We start from the raw sequence: 24,476 nt of genomic DNA, 5'->3' as shown, positions 1-24,476 counted from the left end.
CCCCTTGATCTCTGTCCCCGGGGCAGCTCTGACCAGCTCCATGAGGGTCCTCAGCCATCGGCAGGTCCTAAGAGTAGGACAACCCTTACCTTCTGTTAGTTTCATGGGTTGTTTCGGTTCGGGATTAAAGAAAAAGTATTTGCTATTGCATGTACAGAGATGGCTGCAGTTTTTCCTCTGGAACATCCTATTGATACGGTGTTTTTATTTTTCAGCTGACCATCTGCCTCTTGAGAGAAAGAAGTGGGCATCCTTCCTTTAAGTTCAGGAGCCATTTTTTATTTGACCCTGTTGCCTGCACCCCTTACATAAGCTGTGGGAGAGGAAGTTCTGTTCATTTTGGAGCAGGGGGATTCCAACCAGCCCGTCCTGCTTTTTGTATTTGTTATTTAAACTTACTTTGGGTATCAAAAATTATGCCAGTCTTAAGCTCACTTCAAGAGGGAAATACCACTACTTTTGAGGCTCAAAATTCTGTTTACTATGTTCTGTTCTTAGATGCAATTTGAAAATGCCCCTTTTTGTTACTGGAGTTTTGATCTACAAGTCTTAATTATGTTTGAATTGTACCAGTGTTGGGTAAATGACTTTTCTGCCTCTGGGGCTCAGTTTATATTTAAAGATATCTTAAAATAAGTTCTGGCCCATCCCTGCCTTTGTGTCTGTTTGGAAGCCCTGCTTTACCTCCTGTCCATGGTTTTACTTTTTTTTTTCTTTTTTAAACTATAAAATGAACATCAAATAATGTATAGATCCCCTACCCAGTAACTGATCAGTAACAAAGGTTCAATTCATGTCTTTGCAGAGGGACTCACATGGCTTTCCCCAGACTGTCTGCAAAAGGCCTGCTGGGGATGAAAGCATTTGCCTCAGATCACATAACATCCACCCATATCCAGAAACACTTGTGCCAGTCGGGCGAGCTGTGATTTCCAGTGCAGACCTGTCCGTCAGGCTCAAGGCTAGGATACTTACGTATTATTCACCTCTCAAGTCAAGGGACAACTTCCAAATTCCTGTCTAGTGTAAAGGATGAAGTCACCTTCCAGATTCACTCCCTGTCTATATAGCTTTGCTTGTTTGCATCTTTTTTTTTCCCCCCGGTTTTTCCGAGACAGGGTTTCTCTGTGTTGTTTTGGTGCCTTTTCTGGATCTCGCTCTGTAGACCAGGCTGGCCTCGAACTCACAGAGATCTGCCTGCCTCTTCCTCCCGAGTGCTGGGATTAAAGGCATGTGCCACCACCGCCTGGCCTGCTTGTTTGCATATTAAAATATTTTCATCTCCATAGAGGTAGCTCATGGCACTGCGGTGAGTTGCGTTTGGTCAGAATCCTTTGGAGTGGTCCCCTAGGTCAGACAGGTACAGTGCTTTTGTGGGCCAGTGAAGACACTGGTCCTTACAGCTGGGAAGAGCCATGGGATGCATTTGTTGGCAAGCAGCTTGCATCACTAGAAAGTATCTAAATGTGAGGAAAGTCACTTCCCCTGGAGCTTGTAAGCGACTCAAACATCCCATCACAGTACACAGTGGCAGCAGTTCTGTGCTGTGATTAGTGGAAGGGGGTGTGGGTACCACTCTGACACCAGACTATTACATCGCTATGTTAAACGTGATCATGCTGAAACCACTAAGTATTACTGTTATTCCCTTTGTTATTCTTTCAGTTATTCAGAATGAATTTTATGCCATCATTCATTTTAAAAAGCACTATTTCAGGTCATAGTTTGAGCAATGTTTAAAATTCAAGCCGGGGAGCAGGGCTTTGCCTCAGAAGAGTGTGTAGTTTCATACTTCTTCCCTTGGTTCTGAGACCCTAGGTGAGAAGTGTGAGTGACTCATCTCCTGGGATCGGGGAGTCCAAGCAGGCTAGCGTCTTCAGTGACCATAGGGACCCCGGTTGTGGAACTCACTGGCCAAGAACTGGTCTGTCTCTTAAGATAGACTGCCATTCTGGCATGTGGTTTCAGATGGCTCCTTTTCTCAGATGTTGACTGGTGAGTCCTCAGATCCTTCTGTGACATTTTGCTGAGGACGATCACCATCAATAATAAATGTATTGGCTTATCCTAATCTAGACTATAGGAAAGAAAAACAGAACTGAGCCTCTGGAACCTGTTTCTGATGGCAACAACCTTTTTGTTCTTCACTCAAACTTTAAAAAGCCGGGTGGTGGTGGCACACCCCTTTAATCTCAGCACTCGGGAGGCAGAGGCAGGAGGATCTCTGAGTTCGAGGCCAGCCTGGTCTACAAAGCAAGTTCCAGGACAGCCAGGACTGTTACACAGAGCAACAAAACAAAACAAACAAAAAAAAAGTACCACTCAGTTTTAAATACTTGATTATCCAAGTATAGTCTACATGTTCTACTTGAGACCAGCACAGTACATTATGGAGGAGAAATATGTCCTGAATTAATGTATGCTGAGCTGGGGTGATTAGGGAAAAAAAGGCACACATCTCAATATGCATGACCAAACATGCAGACATTTCAGCATTGATGGATGGTACCAACCATACAACATTTCATTGTTGTTCACCACTGACACATTTTTGGATGTCTAAGAAACACAATTGTGACCGTATTTAGTGACCTACACAAAGCCTTTTGCTTTGCAGAAAGCCATCTTTCTGCCATGGAGATCGACAGGGCACTGTGGCTCCTTCAGAGGCCCTTGTGCTTGAATGTTCATAGTGACACCTAGTCCATTATGCCTGCCACCATCTAGCTTTCGGATCAGTCGCTAGCAACCAACTGCTGTACCCAGACTAGTGGAAAGAAGCAATGTGTTCATTTGAACCTGAATGCCCATTCCCTCCCACTCCAGCCTCATATTCCCGACTGGTACCTGTCTATAAGTGTATCTGTGTCTACAGAACATCACGTGAGATGCAGCAATTTCACGTCTGCCTCGGTGGTGGTGGTGCCTTTCAGTCTACTGCAGAAATTTAAAAGTGTGGCTGCCAAATGAGTGGAGCAGAGGCTGTTACCCTGAGCTTGACCCTGTCCCACAAAGCGCAACTTAGTGAATGAGAGGAATGGAGTAACATCCCCTAAAAAGCCAGGCTCCGCACGCATGTTTTCTCAGCGGGGTTTGGGGACAGCTCTCCTAGCCGTCCGTACCCACTCCTTCCCCTTTCTGAACACTGTATTCTGTTCCATGCTCACTCATACTTACTCCTCAGAGTACCTCTTAAGCACAGCCAGTGTTTGAAGCCAAGGAAAGGGATGCCAGTCTCTTACTCGTCTGAGACAAATGTTCTAAAAAGCAGTAGGGCTCCATCCTCCTACAACCATCCATACACACACCCCAAAATGGAGTAAAATTATAACCATAAAACATGAGGATGTATCAGAAGGGACTTAGTCGCCAGATGGTCATTTATCTGCTAGTACCACAGTGAACCCAAACCACACAATTTCTCATGAAGTTAAAAAGTGATTTAGTCTTTTCCTGGGAGCACCATCTAGTGGCCAGAACTCAAAACGGAGACTTCATTAACAGAGCTTAAAGGTTCAAGAACTTGGGAGCTTTCAGAAATAGCATTCCTGTTAGAACTTCCTGTCGGATAAAAGGTGAATCTGAGATACTCTGAAGACGACCTTCATTCAACCCTGAATTTGTTGTGATCTGAGGGTATTTGGATGTTGAGAACCTTCCTTTCCCGTTGAGAACATGTTGCAGGAGCTGAACCACATTTTCTTCTAAAGGAGAGGGGCCATCACATTGCTTTGGGCAGTGATGTTTAAGTACAGCTCGCTTCACTTCAGAGTAAAGTGACATAAAGATACAGCAGCCACTGGGACCGTTCTTAAGCAGGCAAGTGGTAAAGTGGGAACCTATGGATTCTCCCTCAGAGCCAACCTGGTGTCAGGAACACTATCAAAACCTGTATCTGACGTACAGTCCCAGCTCCCCTTCCTCTCCACCAATAACCAATCCCTTACCTGTCTCTTGGAGGATGCAGTGAATAGCTTCTCGTTTCAACTTGCAAATACTACACCATACCCATCCTTTGACCTCCTCCTTCCTGGAGCATTCAAGGATGATGCCTCTTTTAACCACCAGGAGGCGACAGACACAACACATGAAGCTCAAGCTTCTGAATCCTTTGTAGTTTGCAACTTACCCAAGTAGCTGAGGGAAGACCAGAAAAGCAAGTGGACAGCAAGAATGCTCTCCACTGAAATTCTAGTGTTCAGTGTTTGCTGTCAGTCTCAGGCTGAGGTTCTGAAGAGTGGGTTCTGAGGGATGGCTGGGGGCTCGCAATATTCACTAGGGTTACCTAACCACTTGTTTCAGTGTCCCATGGAAATGATAGTCCAAACTCAACTCTACTGGTTTTTACGACGGTCTCACTATTGCCTAGGCTGCCCAGACTAAAGCAGTGTTCTCTCAGCATCGGTAGTAGGTAGCTAGGACCACATGCGTGCCAGCGGGTTTACCGTCAGCATTAGGAAACCTGGAGATCAAGCAGCTCAAGTCCTATTGTCTCCCAATTTTGCAGTTTGCAGCTTCTGGATTATGGATTAGATATGCAGACTCTGACTCAAGTTTTATACCCATCTGAGTGGGGTGGGGGGCTCCATTCATATCATACACATTATGAAGCTGGAGCTCCCATAATTTGGAATCGAGAAAACCGAAAATCAGGATGTGATTTTATAAAAAATGTGTGAAACTAAACTAATTCCCTGTACACAAAACCATTTTTTCCACTTTTTCCTGTCTCCCAACTCCCATCCTTATACACAGTGCTTCCCCATTTGGATTTCTAAGGTCATATAAAATAAGCAGTTAAGTCTTCCACCAGTTTCTAAAGTCAGATGCTGACCTGAAGATACTCTTGCTCTGTTAAACTTACAATCAATGAGCTGAAAGTATTACCTGGCTGTAAGCTTGAGCCTGCCCTCAAGGTGTTTACTAAAAGGTCCACAGCCCAGCAGCAGGAAAATACTCAAGGGCAATCCTTATCGGTAACCATTCACACTCAACACCCTTCATCTTCTACAGCATGCTCAAGAAAGATTATTTTCAGGTTTTCCTTAGTTGAAAATGAAGTGCCCAAGAAGTCAGAAACTCTACCTTCTTCCTAAGCAAACCAACCAACAAAAAAATCCCACGGAAACCAGGGTTAAGGACAACGTTTTTTATTGCTACCAGAGGCTTTATCACCAGTACATGGTTCGGACTGCAGTGCCTTCTTCAGACTGCAAAGGGAGCCAGGGTCCAGAAGTCAGAAAAACAAGGGGAATAACTTGTTACCAAGAAAATCCTAACAGCTTAATATAAAACTAGGGTACTGAATTCAATTGTAAGTTACAGACTCAAATCAGGCTGCCCCAATATCTAGACAGTTGCTCCTAGTGATTTTAAATGAATGAAAACAGATCATTTACAAAAATCTAAGTATATGTTACGTACATGTTTCTTTGGTGAGCACCCGGATATATTAACTTTATAAAAAATTCTTCATACAAATGTCAAAAATGCTCAAAATGTCCTAATTACATGCCATTTTTAAGCTTTAAGGTAAACAAAAGGACAGTAATCTTTTTCAACTAAAAACTGGAATGAGACACACAAACTAAGAACTTTTTCATGACCACTGATTCATGGGGATAGCTTCAAAGTGCCCTTTTCAAACTAACAAACTTCAGCCATGGATTAAACATGGCTGCCACACAAAATATGCTTAAAAAAAAAAAAAAAAAAAAAAGCTGGGGGCTACCTATTCAGTGGAAGTTAGAACATATACATCAACAAGCACAAAACTTATTCAGAATCCAACAGAGAGGCAAGAAAAGGCGAGAGAAAAATGGGGACACTGGGAACAAGGTCTCTAGCTACAAATTTTGCAACTTTTCCCCTTACATGGATTTTTATTTTATTTTTTTGGGCATGGGGCAAACATATTTTAACAAAGAAAAAAATGGAACTGTCATAGTACAAAGAACATTTCCTTTACTTTTAAATATATTTTGGATCTTGAGTCTATAAATATATGCCTTTATATTAAAGAATGTTGAATCGTAGTAGCCACACAAAGGAACAGGGTGGTTTTTTTTTTTTTTCCTGGCTCACTTCAGTCTGATAAAGCACACACCCTTCTCTACAGCCTTTCCTGGTTTTCTAGTCTCACTTCTGAGTAGTCAGCCCTAGTGTGCACTGGAAGGGAACACCTCAAACTACATGACTGAAACAGGCTGCAAAGGTGGACAGGGAGAAGCATGCCCTTCTTGCCTTGCTAAATCAGTGCCACACACAGACCCCACGTTCTCTGAAACATTATCTTCATTGTAGAGCCGCTTGATCCCATCATAGAAGTCATCCACTTCCATCTCCTCCACCTTGCGTTTAGCAGAGGCGTGCTTGCACCCGCTGGCAGCTGGGAGGTGATGGTAGAAGGCTGTGGTACCTCTGCCTGGCACTTCTGGCTTGCTGTTGTCCTTGGAGAAATCTGGGCCTGCGACAGAGGAGGGGTGTAATTTGAACGCTCCTCTGTCGCAGGTCACCAGGGTGTGCTTGAGGGGACGGTAGACATAAACGGAATTTAGAGGCAGGGAAGACTGCAGAGCAGAGAGGTGATGTGCCGCCAGCTCCCGACAGTGGATCAACTGGGAGCTGTCCATCTGCACCAGCGAAAAACAAAAGGACATCGCTCATGAATTAACAGCCTCTGTTACCTTTACGAGCCACTGCTCCGGCCTGCCTGGGCCTTCTCTCCCTTCAGTTTTTCTCCCCACCACACCCTCCACCTCACTCACTGATTCTTCCACCTACTAGGTGTCCTGAAATATGTTTGTATCCATGATTCGAACATACATCTGCACTTGTGTCTTGGCACTTACGAACAGAAACATTCCTGTTCACTGCTGCATTAGCAATGTCTGTCTACAAGGTCTTGACCCCCACTCTCTTGAAGACAGGCACATGGCAGTCAACAACAATTTAAAGAAGAGTCAAAAGCAATTGGAAACCATTAAATTAGGGTGATAGGAAAGTTTGCTTTGCTAAAAAGATTTAAGTATTGTTTTAAAACAACTGGAAACGTTAAAGAAGTCATATTTTTGTAGAAAATAGTAAAACCTCATTAAGATCTCTACATAGTTTGGGAACTGGTATTTTTTCCTTTATCCTTCAGTATAGTTAGTTCAGATATTAATCCTTTCTGGAGTAACAAACACTTGACCCCCTCAACCTCATGAATACCCCCAATTTCCATGGTTGTATGTTTGTTTCAACAGTAAAAGTGCCACAGATGTTCTAACCCCTTGTACACTGGTCATGATCCTGAAAATGTATTTAAAAGGAACACTCACTATTATCTCTATTGATGAAAAAGAGAAGTGAGAATTTTAATGATTCATTTTTATTTTATGAGCATTGATGTTTTGCCTACATGTATACCCGTGGAGGGAGGGGGGGGGAAGATGTCGATACCCTGGAATGAGAGTTACAGACAGTTGTGAGCTGCCTTGTGGGTGCTGGGAAGTGAACCCGGGTCCCCTGGAACAGGGACCAGTGCTCTCAACCACTGAGCCATCTTTCTAGCCCTCAAGAGTTATTTTAAGAAGTGAAGACTATCAAAAAATGGTTAAGACATTAGAAATTATTCAAATAAATACCATCTATTTGAACTCTACTTTCCATTGCGGTCCCAAAATAAACCTTGTCCAAAATAACACATCAAAATAAATCCTAATCTAGCACAATATGAATTTGTCCTTTTAAAATAACAACAAGGGGGTTGGGGATTTAGCTCAGTGGTAGAGCACTTGCCTAGCAAGCGCAAGGCCCTGGGTTCGGTCCTCAGCTCTGGAAAAAATAAAAATAAAATAACAACAAGCCAACCCCAACCTGCTGCTTTTGTAGTAAAGTATAGTTAAGTATATATACTACATTTACCAACTCTTGGTGCAAACAAGTCCTTGATCTTGCTCTTAAAATTTAAGCATTTAAAAATAAAGCATCTAGCGGGGTGGTGGTGGCAGTGCACGCCTGTAATCCCAGCACTCGGGAGGCAGAGCCAGGCGGATCTCTGTGAGTTCGAGGCCAGCCTGGGCTACAGAGCGAGATCCAGGAAAGGCGCACAGCTACACAGAGAAACCCTGTCTCGAAAAACAAAACAAAATAAAACAATAATAACAATAATAATAATAATAAATAATAAATAAAATAAACCCTCTATTATGAGCTCTGAGAACCTTTACTAGCCATTTTTCTGACTATGTCACCCAAATTTCAATATAGTGACCATTTCTAAGTATCCCTTGTCAAAAACAACAAAATATTGCTAACCACTTAGCTGACCAGGAGAACATGTCCAGCAGCAATGCAACAATCACATAGGTTCCCAATAAAGAGGGGAACACAACATCATGAACCATGTTAGGTCCCAGAGAACCCACATGCGGTACGCAGCACGAAACACTGAAAATACCTGTTGGAATATTAGGCACCTTCAAGAGTAACCAAGTCTATGGTAGGAGAGTGTGCGTTTTAATTTTAGTTTAAATAAGAATGTCTACTTTGACCACTGCTTACCAGACAGCTAGAGACCACAACAGAATTTACACCTGATTACCTGGTAATCAGGGTGGGTCACTATAGGTTCAGAAAGTGAAGGACATGAGCATAGTCATATAAATAAACTATAATAAAGGTGTGGCCATCCTAGCGTGGAGATCCACAGTGGCACAGGAGCATTAGAGTGGGCTGAGTTGGGGGAAGCCTAAGAGGAACAAGAGGCAGCTGGCCTTTCAAAGCAAGAATGTGTGCCAAGTCCAGAAGGAGCAGAGGCAGAGTGAAGACAACCAAAGGCATGCAGAACAGGGTGAACTCAATGGCAGAGAACTTGCTTAACATGGGAGGGGCAATACTGACATGATCTGATGTCAAGTCTAGGTCTTGTCATGGGTCCACTTACAAAGAAACAAGACCTTGCATTCTGATCTACAGGCAGACAGGTGAACTCAGCAAGGACAGAACTACGCCCAGAAGAACTAGCAGCCATCATGCTGGGTCCCCAAGGATGTCCTCGTGCCTGCACACAAGAACTTCACCCACTGAGCCATCTCTCTAGCCCTGGACTAGACTCCCTTTAAGATTCGGGTGTATTAAAACAAAAAGGGATGGAGATAGCTCTGGGGTTAAGAGTACCTTCTGCTGTTGCAGAGGCCTACGTTCAAATTCCAGCATCCACATCAGGCAGCTCACAACATATATGTAACCATCAAACCACCACCGCTCCTTTAAGCCTTAACAACTAAGAAGTTCTATGCCACTCCAATGAACTCTCCAATTCCCTAAACTGAAGCTGTAACTGATGAGTAAAGTGATTTCTAAGATCCCATCAAGTCAGCTAAGGAAAAGACAAGTTTAAACTACGAATTTCTTTGGGTCCCAGAACACAAAGAAAACTCATCAGTCCCTACTGACACCAGTATGCAAATCTAAACCTGAATTCGCAGGTGGCGTGGGCGGAACAAGGCTTTTAAATAGTTTCTAACACACAGCACTATCACTTGTCTACAGCTGAACAGAATTTTCTCCATCTAAACTTTCCTTCGTACTGAGATGGTTAGTATTTGAAACCTTTTGAAAACACCAGTTACAAACTGATTTTTTTATTTTAAGCTGAGGACTGAACCCAGGCCCTTCTCTACCACTGACCTAAATCTCCAACCCCTCTTAGTTTTTACTTTAAAACCATATATATAGTAACCCTCTCGATCCCATTAAGGGAAAAAAGTGTAGTAAACACGAGAAGCTGATAGCTACCTGTGCTTTCTGAAGCAGTTCAATTGTAAGAGGAAGCCAATCGGGAATGAGTTTCTCCATTTCCAAACTAACCATGGCCAGAGCAAGCATGGATCCTTTGAACTGCAGAAGTTGGTTGCAGGCCATACAGTGAAGTAGTTGCTTGGTCAAGACTGCCAAATGTTGAGACGGGCTCAATTTGGGCAAACTGAAAAGTAACTGAGGCCTAGTGGACACCGCAATGGCATGGAACTAGGGTGGGGAGAAAAACCACAAAACTGTTATTTAAGGAAAAGAACTAGGAAAGTATACATAGAAATAACTTCTCAGGTACTGTGCAGGTTTGTAATTCAGTGATTTGATATATTTTCAGAATCTAATTTTTCCTTGACTAATTTCAATAGGTTTCCCCAAATCCATACAAAATACATCAACAGGAAACCTCTGTCCAAGTTACTGAGCCAGAACTATGTGTTCCAGTAAGAACTAAAACATTTTGAATCTACTTACAATATGAAGAAAATCCAATGGTGTGGCTGTGTGAAGATCCCAGTTCAACTTATCCAGAATAATTCTCTCCATTCTCAAAATCTCAGACGTGGAACAGCCACAGAAACTGTCTCTAGCCAATACCTTTAGTACTGGGATTTTCTATCCAAGGCAAAAGGAACAGGAAACAAATGAACTCATTTTCAGGTCAGAAATGAACCTGACAGAATGTTCTGACAAAATATAAACTAGTAGAGAAAAAAACCTCAAAAAACAAAATGAACAGGAGGTAGCTCAGTGGTTAAGAGCAGTGGTTCTTCTTCCTGAACTCGAGTTCAATTCACTGCGCCTCCAGTCCCAGAAAATCCAATGCCCTTTTCTGACAGCTGTGTGCACCAGGCATAGCACACACACATGCATTCAGACAAAATATTAATCCACTTAAATAAAAATAAATTTTTTAAAAAGCTGATCTTCTAAAGCAAGCATTTTAGAGGAACAACACATCTAAACACTTAACTGAAAGTGTCATTTATGTAAGACAGCACTCATTTTTTTAAGCCCCTAGGTCCTCAAGTGGCCAGGCCCTGCTCCCAGACTACTCTAATGGCTGTGTTCAGCCCCTGGAGACCAAAGGTGGCCAAGCTCCACCCTACAGAGAAAAAATGCCTAAGGCCAGGCCACAGAATCCCACCCATCTCTGAGCTTGAAATCCCACTTATCTCTGAGCTTGCCCCACAATCAGGCCATAGAATCCTACCAATTTCAGACTACCCTAGCCCCCACCCCCAAGAAACCCTATATAAAGCCTGCCTCCTCCTTAGTTCTTTGCTGTTTCTCTTCAGAGTAGAGGCAGCCAGCTATCTGTGTCTTTCCCAATAAACCTCTGGTGTGAGGTGTGTTGTGCAGTGTGACTTTGTGGTATTCCTTGGCTCCCAACTGCCAGGATACCTTTCCCCTCAGAGATGCAACACTTGTTACTAGGGAAACCTTTCCCCTCAGAAGCAGAATACACATTTAGTAATAAAGGCTCAGAGGCTAAGAGCAGTGACTGCTCTTCTAGAGGTCCTGAGGTCAATCCCCAGCAACCACATGGTGGCTCACAACCACCTGTAATGAGATCTGGTGCCCTCTTCTGGCCTGTAGACATACATGCAGGCAGAACATTGTATACATAATAAATCAATCAATCTTAAAAAAAGAAAAAGCAAATGGGGGCTGGTGAAATGGCTTAGCCGCTAAAGGATAAGCTCATAACTGAAAATAAATACAAACAAATGAAAACATTATCCAAGTAAAACCTACCAACACATAAAGAATAAATCTTGAAAAGATTCATTACCTCATCTTCTTCAACAGTTTTAGCAGCTAGAAAAAAACAGCTGATTGCAATACAATTCAAATATTTTGGATGGGCCTAAAATTTTGAAAAGGAAAAAAGCAATGTTAGTTTCTGTTTTTAAAACCTAAATATACATTTAGCTCAGAGTTACATCTTCCTAAGCACAAAAAATAAGTTTCTTTTCTGTTCTTTTATACCCATTATTAAATAAATGCTATGGAAAGCTCTAAATGGGAGTCATTTCCAAAATTTTAAACAAAAGTAATACTGTCCTCCCAACATCTCTACATCTGCCATGACAGTGTTTTTACTAGTGACCTATGTATGCATGGATTAACACGTAAATCCTTGAACAAGCAGCTGTGCTTGAGAGTATCTTATAATACTTACTTTGACCGTAGCTAAAAACCTGTCCAAAAGACTGCTTGCCAGAGCAAATGTTTCTGGGTAAAGGTTGAACTGGTATTTGAGTTTGGCCAACCATTGAATTACTTCATCTCTCTGGGATGGAGAAACATTCTATAAGAGAATAATTTTTTTAAAAAAAATTACAAAGTTTCAGTTATCATTAGGTGCACATTTAGAGTTCTCTAAATAAAGGGCTGAGGAGACAGCTCAGCAGGTAAAGGAACCTGCTGCCAAGCTTGGTGAGCTAAGTCACGGAGATTCACACAGTGAAAGGAGAGAACCACAGGTTGTCCTCTGACCTCCAATATGTACCATGGCACATACATGTCCACACACACAAAATTAATAAATGTAACACATTTAAACATTAGGAAATACAAGAAAAAATGCACTAATAAGTTAAAATATTTTAAGGTCATTCAAAATTGCACCTGAGATAGGTGAAAACTTTATATACATCACATTTAATATTACCTGATAATTTACTTTATTAAAATCTTCACTATGCATTTTACCAAATATCTATTATTTGAATTAAGTTTAGATATTCAGGAAACACCATTTTAAAATTTAAGTAAATCACTACTGGAGGAGGAAAGGAAGGGGACAGAGAAGTAAATAAAAAAGGATAAGACAGGATCCTAAAGCAGACAGGGGGAAAGAGGAAGGAAAGAGGCAAACAAAAAGGAAGGAAGAGGCCAGGGACAAAATACCACCAAGGTCTGTCCCCGGTGAGGCTCTAAAGTTTCCAGCACCTGTGCAAACAGGGCCACCAGTTGGGGACCTTGGCTTCTATACACTGAGTCTGTGGGAGACATTTCATATGTAAACTCTAAGACTGATTTTCCTCTGAAAACATTTCCCGAATGAAATCCTAAAGATGGATAGTACGGATCTAAAAACCTAGGTGCGCCAGGTGGTGGCCTTTAATCCCAGCACTTGGGAGGCAGAGGCAGGTGAATCTCTGTGAGTTCGAGGCCAGCCTGGGCTACAGAGTGAGTTCCAGGAAAGGCGCAAAGCTACACAGAGAAACCCTGTCTCGAAAAACCAAAAAAACAAAAACAAAAACAAAAACAAAAAAAACCCTAGACGCACACACAGCTTCACTTTTAATAATAGCTAAAGAATTCACATCCAACTGAAGTCTGGCCTTCAATTAGCCTAGTCCTTCCTTGGACTAAAGTGATTAGTCCCAATTCAGTCTGCCCGCCAGAGGGAAGACTGGACCTTCTACAGAAGGAAGCCCCTCTAAGTCCCCATAACAGGCTCAGAATGTAACTCAAAGGCATAGTGTTTGCTTGCTTGGGAAGTAGAATATCCTGGTTTGACTGTCCCCTCAAAGATAAAAAATAACTAAGTCTGTACCATTTGTAAAATAATAGAATGTTCAGTGTTGAACAAAAAGCAGTATTTGCAAGCTAACACTTCTACATTCATTACCAGGGAAACCGCTGGTTGTCGAGCTGGGGCTGTAGCTCTGTGTTAAAAAGCACTTGCCCCTGAGCCGAGGTCACTGCCTAATACAACAAAAAGCAAACACATGCACAATATACATTCGGCTAAAGAGCAAATACAAGCCAATATCATATTGCTGCCTAAACAAAACCAAGTTTAGGGACAGATTAATGAAATAAGCCAATGTAAGTCAAAGTAGTCTAATTCACTATGCATTAGTCTACCCAGAGAAAGAAAACACTGGAATGGCAAAACATACATGCAGGCACAGACTCAGCTAAAAAGAGGACTTTGTGGAAATACAATCTAGCTTAGGTATGGAAAGGACCATCATTTAAAATACAGATTTACTCTACATTACTTACATGAATGGAACCGGAACCACTAAGTGGCCAGGGCATTATCTGTGTATGCATGAGTGTGTATGATCATGTGTCTGGGTGCATATGCTGGTGTGTGCATTCAGAGGACAACCACAGATGTTAAGGATGTGGATGCTGTACATCTCCTTCAAAACACAGTTCCCCATTGACCTGGAGCTCATAATTAGGCTGGCTGGCCACCCAACTCCAGGGATTCTCTTGCCTCTGCCACACCAGCACTGAGACTACAGGTGTGAGCCACCACACCAAGCTGAAAATGCCTATTTTTAAGAAATTTCAGGTAATTCTGATCCATCTAGTTGCCAAGTGGTTCATGCACACCTGTGTTTCAGCCGTCCTTAGCATAAATCCTGTTTCTGAAACCATATAATCAGATGGCCTAACAAAACCACTTTAAAGTTTGTGACAGGGCCGTCGGTGCAGCAGTGGCACACGCCCTTAATCCCAGCACTCGGAAGGCAGAGCCAGGTGGATCTCTGTGAGTTTGAGGACATCCTGGTCTACAGAGTGAGATCCAGGACAAGAATCAAAACTACACAGAGAAACCGTGTCTCAAAAAAAACAAAAAAAAAAAAAAAAAAAAAGAAAAGAAAAGAAAAAAAGTTTGTGACAGGCCTTTGCAATCAAAAGCACTTTAGCAAAATAAATGTAGATGATCTGAAAGTTTCACTGTTTTCAATTTTTCCTTAAATTCATTTATGCAACTATAAAAAACTTTAGCTATTCTATAGAAGAACGTTTCTGTAAGTACCAAGAACACACAATAGACCACAACTTGAATAAATTATAAAGAAGTCATAACCATTCATTTAAAAGTTTAATTGTGGGGTTGGGGATTTAGCTCAGTGGTAGAGTGTTTGCCTAGCAAGTGCAAGGCCCTGGGTTCGGTCCTCAGCTGGGGGGGGGGGGGGGTTAATTGTATGTGCTAACACATACCTGAAACCTCAGCACTCACTGTAGACATAGAATGACCAGGAGTTAAAGTCCAGCATTCATCTGCAAAGCAAGCCAGCCTAGGCTGCATGAGACCCCAACTCCAAACATCTTCAGAAAGTAACAATACTACAGTATGTCAGAAAACAATCACAACATCACCACCAAGGAAACTGAGTCAAATCACCAGGAAATGACATTGTGTTATCACAGGACAAGTACAGGGTGAGTATTGTCTTGCCTGGCTACATTTTGGGCGACATTGGGGAAGGGAGCTAAAATGAAAAAAGAACTGTGAGAATGTCCTTGCACTTGCAGGGGACAATGACAGGAAGTAAAAGAAAGCAGAAGCAAGCAGCATAAAGGGAAGTCCTAAAATACTGCACTTTTCTCTTTTTACCAGCACTTAAAGATGGGTAACAGTAGAAAGGCCAGTCAGTCACTGACCAGGAATCACAACTGTTTTGAAGCCTAAGCCCATATCCTCTCCTACTCCCATCAGACCAAGCCCACGACGTTTAATGTAGTAAGTAGAATTACTTGGCATTAAAGCAAGTCCTTAAACAGATGAAATGCCCTGTGTTCTGACTCCATTTTGTGATTGCTTGGACAGTATTCAGTCCTCTGCCCATCCCTCTCCTCCCAACAGTCACATCTGTCTTGGCAACACACTTGAGATTTCCATGGCCTTGACCATGGTCCAAATGTATTAACCAAAATAATTAAGACTAAAATTACTAGAAAATATATGTCAAAAATAACTGGTGCCTGGTGGTGGTGGTACACGCCTGTAATCCCAGCACTTGGGAGGCAGAGGCAGGAGGATCTCCGTTGAGTTCGAGGCCAGCCTGGTCTACTGAGCAAGATCCAGGACAGGCACCAAAACTACACAGAGAAACCCTGTCTCCAAAAACAAACAACAACAACAACAACAACAATAATAATAATAATAACTGGCATGTTATATCTAAAATAATGACTGTGCCATGCCAGTAATGAGCATTCAAGGTTACCCTGCCCCTCATCTTACTCTGATGTCAATTATGGTCTTTGTGGGTTTTGTCTTTAAAAACTGTACCCCTGAGCTTGGTAGGGCACCAAGAGGCTTTGCAGAGGCACAAGCCTGCTCTTGGTCTGGCCATCAATAAAAAGTTAAGACTTCTTTTTTAATTTTCTTATTTTTTGGTTTTTCGAGACAGGGTTTCTCTGTAGCTTTGGAGCCTCTCCTGGATCTCACTCTGTAGCCCAGGCTGGCCTCAAACTCACAGAGATCCACCCGCCTCTGCCTCCCAAGTGCTGGGATTACAGGCATGCGCCACCACCGCCTGGCTTAAAAGGTAAGACTTTTAATTGGTTTAAACAGCACGGTTGTCAGTATCTCATGTGGATCATTCATCGGCCCTCTGCTCTCAGTGCATTATCAGTGTGCAGGAAGGGCAGAAATGCCTGCATCATCTGGTCCATATCCAAGGCTTAAGTTTGTTACCCAAAATAATGAATGCTGATGTCAAGTTGATGCTAAAAAACAGGTAGAACAGAAGGAAAAAGAACATGCCAGTGTTGGAATTTCAATACACACTTGAAGATCTTTCTACAGGAACAAATGCAATTAAGGAAGAAAATCTGAAGTTAAAATTAGAAAATCAAGCTCTTGGACAATACATGCAACATCTCATGCCGCTGCCTCTAATGTTTTTCAAACTGACAAAGGCACAGGAAAGTAACAAGTTATTTCCTGTTTTCTGGAGCTGCTGCTTTCAAAACAAAAAACCTTGTATATTGAGGTTTTTTCCTAGGGAACTATAGTGTTATATGAAGGAATTTGTTACCAACTCCTTTTGTAAAATAACCCATTTGGTATCTGAAAACATAGGTGTCCTAGTCATGTGTTAGAGCTGCCTGGAAAAGGTTCCGGACCACTGATCTACCTGGAAAGGATACTCTTCATCCTGTTAAACTGCATCAAAGCTGTGCAGTATATGCCAGATTTTCAGCTTTTTTGAGTTGCTACCCATGCAGGGGTGGGCCCTGGTATAGCTTTGAGTCTTGTAATCCTGTAACCTCAGTTCACCAAGTTTGGACTTTGGTGGTATCCATACTTGGGACTTCCTCTCTGGGAGAAGCAGACTTATATCTGTGTTGCATCTCCCCAAGGAAAGTCCATCACACATCAGCAAGCTTGGTGTTAAGAGTAACTAGTTAAGGGTTTGGTCTCAAGGATTATCTGCAGCATTCAGATCAATGTTTGCAAAATTTACTAGGAATGGATTTGGTGTCAGGGCCAGCAGGATGGCTTAGTAGGTAGAGGCCTTTGCAGCTCAGATCTAGCAAACTGCGTTGGATCCCACATAAACACTGCAGCATCCACACATATAAATAATAAATGTTGCTGGGTGATGGTGGTGGCGCACGCTTGTAATCCCAGCACTCAGGCAGAGCCAGGCGGATCTCTGTGAGTTCCAGGCCAGCCTGGGCTACCAAGTGAGTCCCAGGAAAGGCGCAAAAGCTACACAGAGAAACCCTGTCTCAAAAAACAAACAACAATAATAATAATAATAATAATAATAATAATAATAATAAATGTTAGTATTTTATCTCACAGGTCCTAGAATTTTCTGTAAACTAAAACTACTTAGCTGGAGAATTTTATTCATTCTTTGACAAATTAAACATCCTTTAGTTTGCAAATTCTATTTGAAAAGGGAATCCATATCAGAGATAATATAGAAATGTTAAAAGGAAAGAGATTCATTAATATAACTCATGACTATTCAATTTGGAACCTACACATTAGTGTAAGATTTGATGAATGACTAGTTGTATGAATCTCTAAGCCACACCATACTTTTATCTTTTTGTGAGCAGATTACAAATATTTTAAAGTGTGTTGTAGTTATCCTGTTTAAAAAGTTGTTTCAGAAAAGGAAAAAGAAGAAGTAGGTCCACCTTACAAGTTTTGATCCTGTCTTGTTCTCTGCCATTACCTCAATGATACTTGTTAGCTTGGCTACAGAACAGACCAGGTGACATGGTAATTCAGCAATTTACCGCAACACCGTATCACCTTCACAGCTACACTGCCTATGGTTATTATGGTTAGCTACACACTGACTTAAGGAGATGGCAGGAGAAAGAGGAAATTAGAACTCTGTTGGGAGGCTTTGAGTCCCCACACAGTCAAAAAAAAAATTCAGAATTTCCTCCACTCCTATCTTCAATGTGTAGAGTTGTACCCGGAATAGCAAATACTCAATAAGCATTTACAAAAATCGAAACCATACACTCATACAAAAATAGAATGACAGAGTACAAGAAGAGATTGCATTGCCTCAAGTAGATTCAAATTATAACTGTTATTGATTATTGAAGTCTTGAGTTAACACAGGACTATACCTATCTGGTTTTTTGTTTGTTTGTTTGTTTTGGTTTTTCCAGACAGGGTTTCTCTGTGTAGCTTTGCGCCTTTCCTGGAACTCTCTTTGGAGACCAGGCTGGCCTCAAACTCACAGAGATCCACCTGCCTCTGCCTCCTGAATGCTGGGATTACAAGCGTGCACCACCACCGCCCAGCAACTATACCTATCTTAACAGAACCAAATGTAATACTAAGTGATCGTGCTAAGTGTTCCTACCTACTACAGACAGCACTTACTCAAAGTCAACTAGTCTTCAACATGCAAACTGACAAATAGTAAATGCAAAACAGATTTCCTCAGCTTGTAGGAATTCAAGAGTAGAATCAGAACACAGACTTCAAAAGCCTATAAAGCTAAAGAAAACCTAAAATAACAGTGCCATTTGACCACTGATACTTATTAGAAATTTCTTAGCCAGGCGGTGGTGGTGCACGCCTGTAATCTCAGCACTCGGGAGGCAGAGCCAGGTGGATCTCTGTGAGTTCAAGGCCAGCCTGGACTACAGAGTGAGTTCCAGGACAGGTGCAAAGCTACACAGAGAAACCCTGTCTCGAAAAACACAAACAAACAAAAAATTCTTGGCCACTCTTCTACACCCCAAGCACCTTGTTAGGTACTAGGGCTAAAAAGAGGCACAAGTTTTACATAGTAAACTATTGGAGGGGATACACTTTTAGTTACTTATAAAAAATGTTAACTACTAGAATATGATTAAAGTATGAAAATGTCTAAAGGAAAAAGTGTATAGTCAATAGCAGAGTTCAGCTAACTATCTCTCAAACTTGCAACACAGCTATTACCTTAGTAACTCACTTGAACGCCTTATGTTGTTCCCTAAATAATAGTATGAAGATGTTCCCTCTTAGAAATAAAAGCTTACTACTAGTTTATAAGAAAAATGAATGGATGCAATTTCCTGTAACTCAAGTAAAACAAGTTTTATCTTGCTTTGTTTCAGAAAGATGTTTCTTTCTTTCTTTCTTTTTTTTTTTTTTTTTTTTTTATTTTACCCCCCGGAGCTGAGGACCAAACCCAGGGCCTTGCACTTGCTAGGCAAACGCTCTACCACTGAGCTAAATCCCCAGCCAAGACGATGTTTCTTAAAGCATGTTTTTTGCTTGGTTTTTTTTTTTTTTGAAACAAGGTCTTTTATAGCTCAGGAAAGCCTCCAACTAACACTGGCCTTGAACTCCTCTTAAGAGTTAGGATTACAAGTATGCATCATCACACCCAGCTGAGAACATGTTTAATAATACAAATATTCCCAATGTAGCATCAGGACATACATTATGCCAATAGTGCACTTTCTAGTAAAACATCTGTCTCTAGAGAGAAATTACCTGATTTGTAGGCATTTTCGGCACATTGACCTTCCACATCTGGGCTTCCCTGGAGATTGCCCTTTCCAATAGGAAAGACAATCTCTGGTTTTCCAAAGGTCCTGGAAACTTCATGATATCCCTTTGGATCTGCCTGCCACCCAGCTTGATGTAACTACCTATTAAAATCAAATATAAATAATGTTCATCACTTAATTACAGATTAAATATAATGTACACATTTATAAATGTTAGTGCTTATTAAGCAATTTATAAAACAAAATAAGAATGTTATGAGGCAGTATAGGATTTTATAGCTCTTTAAAAATACCATATATTAAAGCTAGTAACAATGTTATCTAAAGCATCCTCACTTTAAATCTGAAATTCTAGGACCACTGACTTTTTATATGAGAAATAGTTGTCCTATTCTCCCTAAAAATAAAATAAAACTACTCAGTAAGGGTCATTATTTTTATTTATTATATAAACACATTAATTTCATGATGACATTAAACCATTTTAAGCCATGTAAGGGGTAACAAGACTGATTTAAGGGATTCTCTGTTCTCCTACATGTAATATTCAGATGTTATCAACTAAAAAATAATCTAGAAAACATTTTAAGAAAAATGAAGACATCAAAAATTTACAAGATGCAAAGAAACCTGTGGGAGCTAAGGAGAAAATTCACTCCTGAAAATAAATGCCTATATTAAAATATCCCAAATCGCTGGGTGGTGGTGGTACATGCCTGTAATCCCAGCACTCGGGAGGCAGAGCCAGGCAGATCTTTGTGAGTTCCAGACCAGCCTGGGCTACCAAGTGAGTTCCAGCAAAGGCGCAAAGCTACACAGAGAAACCCTGTCTCGAAAAACCAAAAGAAAAAAAGAAAAAGAAATTCAAATCATTTGCTTAACCTCCACCTAAAAAGACAATGTAAGCCATGTGTAGTGATGCATTTAATTTTGGCACTTCTGAGGACCTATGCTACACAGCAAGACCTTATCTTTAAAGGGGGGGGGGATAAAAAAATTTCCTTAAAACAAAAACAAACCCCAAAACCTGTAAACCAAGGCCTGGTGGTGCACACTTGTAAACTTGGGAGACAGAAACAGGAGGATGAGAAGTTCAAAGTCATTCTTGGCTACACTGCAAGTTTAAGACCAGCCTGGGCTTTTCAAGTAATTAACTGCTGGGACAATGTGATGGAAAGGAGAAACAAATCAAGAATTAGCACGAAGAGGGTCCAGTTTAAATGCAGCTCTAACTGAACTGGATCCTGTACTGGGGAGAGCAAGGTGTGTTTTAAGGGACATTACTAGATCAAAGAGATAAATGGAATGCTAACTGTCGATTATAGTCTATATGCATCAAACCTCCATTCACTAAAATTTAAAAATGTACTGCAATTCTGTAAGAGAATATTCTTATGCATAGGAGATACTGAATCTTATGAGTAAAAGGTTCTAATATATGCCACATACATAAGACAAAAAAGAAAAAGGAAAAATTTGAAAAAGCATTTTTACACGCCTATCAAGGTAATCACAACACCAACGCTATTAAAAATCTTGGACCGACTGTTGACTTCCAGCTCTTCCTTTTCTGAACAAGGATTACAGATCCAATTCCTCCCACTTAATTTGCTATCGATCTAGTAATAGCCCCTTTTGGAATCGTAGGGAACACCCCACCTTCCTTTAGCTGCATTCAGACATAATCCTACCTTTGCATTTAACTTCTGCACCACTGATAGACCTGCTTTTTCAACTAATGAGGTCCCTGACCACCAACAGTTCCCAGAATTTAGCACCATGCCCCAAAAATAATAGCTTGCACCTGTCAGGTGCTTATCAAGCAACAGCCCTCAATGCTTTGCTATTCGGCCAGCTATTGTTCATATTAACCTAGACAATCCTTGCTACGACGGTGTTATTACTAAATCGACTTGAAAGATGAACGAGCACACAGAGGTAAGTTGAAAGTTTAAAGAATTACACGACCAGAATAAACACTCTTCGCTTCTAATCTTGACTCCGCCTACCCCTTAAAAAAAAAAAAGAAAGAAAGAAAGAAAGGGAAAAGGAAAAGAGGACAGGGTCTCACTATGTAGCCCTCGCTGTCCAGAAACTCGCTGGGAATACGAGGCTGCTGTGTTCAAACTGCTCAGTAGCTCCTCGCTGCGAGTGAAATCCAAGTATTTTACTCTGCTATCCTAAGAGCTTCAGTCGATGCACCTACTTGATACCGCCCACTATTGTACCCCGATGCTCAACTTCTGCCTAGATGACCCGCAGTGGAGCCGGTGGGCCGGGGGCAATTTTTTTTTTTTCTGTCTTTCACGACGCACTCCCCTCAGGCCCCTCATCTTTCTCCTCCACCAGCCCAAGCCCTAGGGTAACACTACGCTCCCGCAATCACCGCGGGGTGGGGTGGGGGCAGGCAGGAGGGTGCACGAGTAGCTGGGCATGCACTCGGCCTTGCCCCGTAAATGATCTTCGCGTGGCCCCGCGGGATCGGTAGCCCCGGGGGGCGGGGGTGTGTCCCCTTCTTCATCAGCCTGGCCCGCGGAGCCTGCAACTGCTAACCCCAGTCGGTGACGCTCGGTGGCTCCAAGTTACTTGGGGACAAAACACCGGGCCCAAAGGAAACCCACCCGGCGCGGCCAGGGGCGGCGGGGATGGAGGCGTCCGTCCCCAGGGTGCCCAGATAAGGACCGCCGCAGGACGGGTCCCAGCGGAGCGGCGCGCGCCCCCGCGAGCTCCCACCCCGGCGGCGCGCACGGCGGCCGCGCCGCGCCCCCGCCCTCACCTCCTCCTCCTCCTCCTCTTCCTCCTCCTCCTCCTCCCCGGCAGAACTGTAGGCCTCACAGTGGTGACGCGGGGTCATCCGGGGGGCCCGTTACCACCTCATGATCTTCGGCGCGCGGCAGCGGGGCGCGCGGGACCAGGGCCGGGCCGACTGGGGAGGGAGAAGAGGGCGAACCGGGCCGGCGGGCGCGGGCACTCGGGCGGGACGCGCGGCTGCGGGCCGAAGGGTCAGTCAGCGAACTAGTTCCATGATGACCCTGGGCCCGAGGCCGCCGCCGCCGCCGCCGCCGGTCCCGCTCCTCCGACCGCCGCCGCCGCTGGTGCCCGGGTGAGGAGGAGGCGCCCTCTCTCCATAGGGCGGCGGGGGCCGGGGAGAGGCGCGGGGTGAGGCCGGCTCTGCCCCTGCCCGGGGGAAGCGCCTCCGAGGGGAAATGGTGGAAGGGGGGGAAGGGGGAAAAAAAGAAAAGAAAAGGAAGGGGAAAGGGGGAGAAAATAAGAAAAAGCGAGACAGAGGCGCTGGCGCGTCCGCTCGCGGGGAAGGCTGGGGAGGGAGGGGCGAGCAACGAGCGCCGGCCGCCTAGCTCCGCCCGCGCGGACTGATCTCGCCCGGTCGCGCGCGTCTGTAAACAACGCCAGTGTTCTCTCCCCGCAACCCCGGGTGTTTTCCCTCCCCCCCCCCCCCCGGACGCGCGAAGGAGTTTGAACAAAAGCTCAGCCTCCGGAGAAGACCTAGGGAAGGCGCTGGAGGTCCCGTGGAAGGAGGGGGTGCGTTCGGTGTGCACAAAGAGAAGGAGAGGTGCGCGGACTCTTTTCCTCGAACAGCGGAGGAACCCTTCTCCTTCCGCTCGGTGACGTAAGCGGCTTGGTGAGCCGAGGAGGCGTGCGGTGGCCGGAGAGTGTGCTGCGCATGCGCCTCGGCAAAGAAAGGCGGCCCCGAGCGCTCGCTCGCTGGCTCGCCCGAGGGAAGGGTTTCTGGGTGAGCGCGTACGCCCAATCTGGAGTCTCCCGGTGTTTTCCAACCCAACTGGTCTCTAGAGCTCCTGAGCGAATTTCTTGAGCAGGGCTGGTGATCTTTCATGTAAAGATTGCATTCTTGATTGACCTCACCAAAGGAAATTACGTTGTCCCCTTCCTATTGACGGGTATGGGCGTGAGACTCTTTACTGCCCTGTGGGTGCTGGGAGACTCTGGAGCACTTCGGAAATCAGAAAAATGGAGAGGGTCACATCCTGGGTGCCTAAGGCCACTTTTTACAACGGCGGATTACACCGCTGACGCTTTGGCAGTGCGCCAAGGGAATGGAAGTGACCAACCAATACGCCTAGTATTTCAGGGTCCGTTTAATCACTAGGTGCTTAACCAGTGTGGAATGTGTTTTATTAACTTGGAGTCCTTTTCACTCCAGATGGTAAATTTTACTTGTCCTATAATGGTCCTAATTATGAAAAGAATGCCGTCTTAGCAGATAGCTTTGGGGAAGAGGGGAAAAACTGGAACTCAGCCGTTTAGGTAGTCAAGTACTCGTTTTACATCGGGGGGTGGGGGTGGATACAGCCCAGGTTCTTACAAAACTGGAATTGGCTTGAAGACAGAGAAGGCGGTGGAACCTTGCAGGCTGCTATGGAAACACCCACAGCTGGTCTGCGCTCGGGAAGGTTTCTTTGAAGACGTGATTAAGATGAGACCACTGGGCAAAGGAAAGTACCAGCAAAAGAAGCAACCTAGGCAAAGGCTGTGAGGCTGGCCTTCCTCTGAGAGATGAGGGGGAGGAAGCTGAGGCCAGAGAGCAGGGTTCCACCGCACCCAGTGGTGAATAGGACTCGCTGGAAGGATTTCAAGGAGCATGTGTGTGCCCTGCATTTCCCCGCCCAGTGCCGTCTTTTTCAGTATTGCTACCTCGTCTTTATTTTATGTGACCAACATTTTTCTGTGAGTGCAGTCTTTCTGCGTAATTTAGTGTAGCACAACTCTATTGTTGGACCACGGAATCGCTTCTGGTTCTCATTCCTGCAGGAATGACGGGGTAAGAGTACAGCTCGGCAGCAGTCCACTGTCCTAACTTGTGGAAGGGCTTCGATTCAGTCCCTCGTAGCACCGTGTGTGTATGTGTGTGTGTGTGTGTGTGTGTGTGTGTGTGTGTGTGTGTGACAACTGTC

General features: G+C 43.5%; 1 protein-coding gene across 3 annotated transcripts; it reads right to left on the bottom strand.

The window, feature by feature from the left end:
• Nucleotides 1-5,134: 5,134 nt before the first annotated feature.
• On the bottom strand, nucleotides 5,135-22,913 carry Ccni (cyclin I). Of its 3 annotated transcripts, none has more exons than XM_036200557.1 (7): nucleotides 22,322-22,913; nucleotides 19,529-19,686; nucleotides 11,984-12,112; nucleotides 11,594-11,668; nucleotides 10,273-10,413; nucleotides 9,784-10,014; nucleotides 5,135-6,632 (listed from the first exon to the last, which is right to left on the bottom strand). In XM_036200557.1, exons 2-7 carry the CDS (start codon nucleotides 19,640-19,642, stop codon nucleotides 6,189-6,191), a joined length of 1,134 nt encoding a protein of 377 aa, XP_036056450.1. In that variant the 5' UTR covers nucleotides 19,643-19,686; nucleotides 22,322-22,913; the 3' UTR covers nucleotides 5,135-6,188. The 3 variants fall into 3 exon arrangements, with proteins under 3 accessions (XP_036056450.1, XP_036056451.1, XP_036056452.1); XM_036200558.1 differs by having other exon boundaries at nucleotides 22,325-22,344; XM_036200559.1 differs by lacking the exon at nucleotides 19,529-19,686 and having other exon boundaries at nucleotides 22,322-22,896.
• Between the last annotated feature and the right edge of the window lie 1,563 nt (nucleotides 22,914-24,476).

This window comes from Onychomys torridus, chromosome 10 (genome assembly GCF_903995425.1).
Source record: "Onychomys torridus chromosome 10, mOncTor1.1, whole genome shotgun sequence".
Lineage (NCBI taxonomy): Eukaryota > Metazoa > Chordata > Mammalia > Rodentia > Cricetidae > Onychomys > Onychomys torridus.
Note: the sequence above shows the minus strand (reverse complement) of the source record. Positions and strands in the feature narration are given on the sequence as shown.

Bases quoted from the DNA above. Each gene is read 5' to 3' on its own strand.
- Ccni (XM_036200557.1), bottom strand. From the start codon at position 19,642: ATGAAGTTTCCAGGACCTTTGGAAAACCAGAGATTGTCTTTCCTATTG. The intron at 12,113-19,528 runs GTAATTTCTCTC...ATTCTCTTATAG, and splicing joins CGAAAATGCCTACAAATCAG to AATGTTTCTCCATCCCAGAG. The intron at 10,015-10,272 runs GTAAGTAGATTC...TCCCCACCCTAG, and splicing joins CATTGGATTTTCTTCATATT to TTCCATGCCATTGCGGTGTC.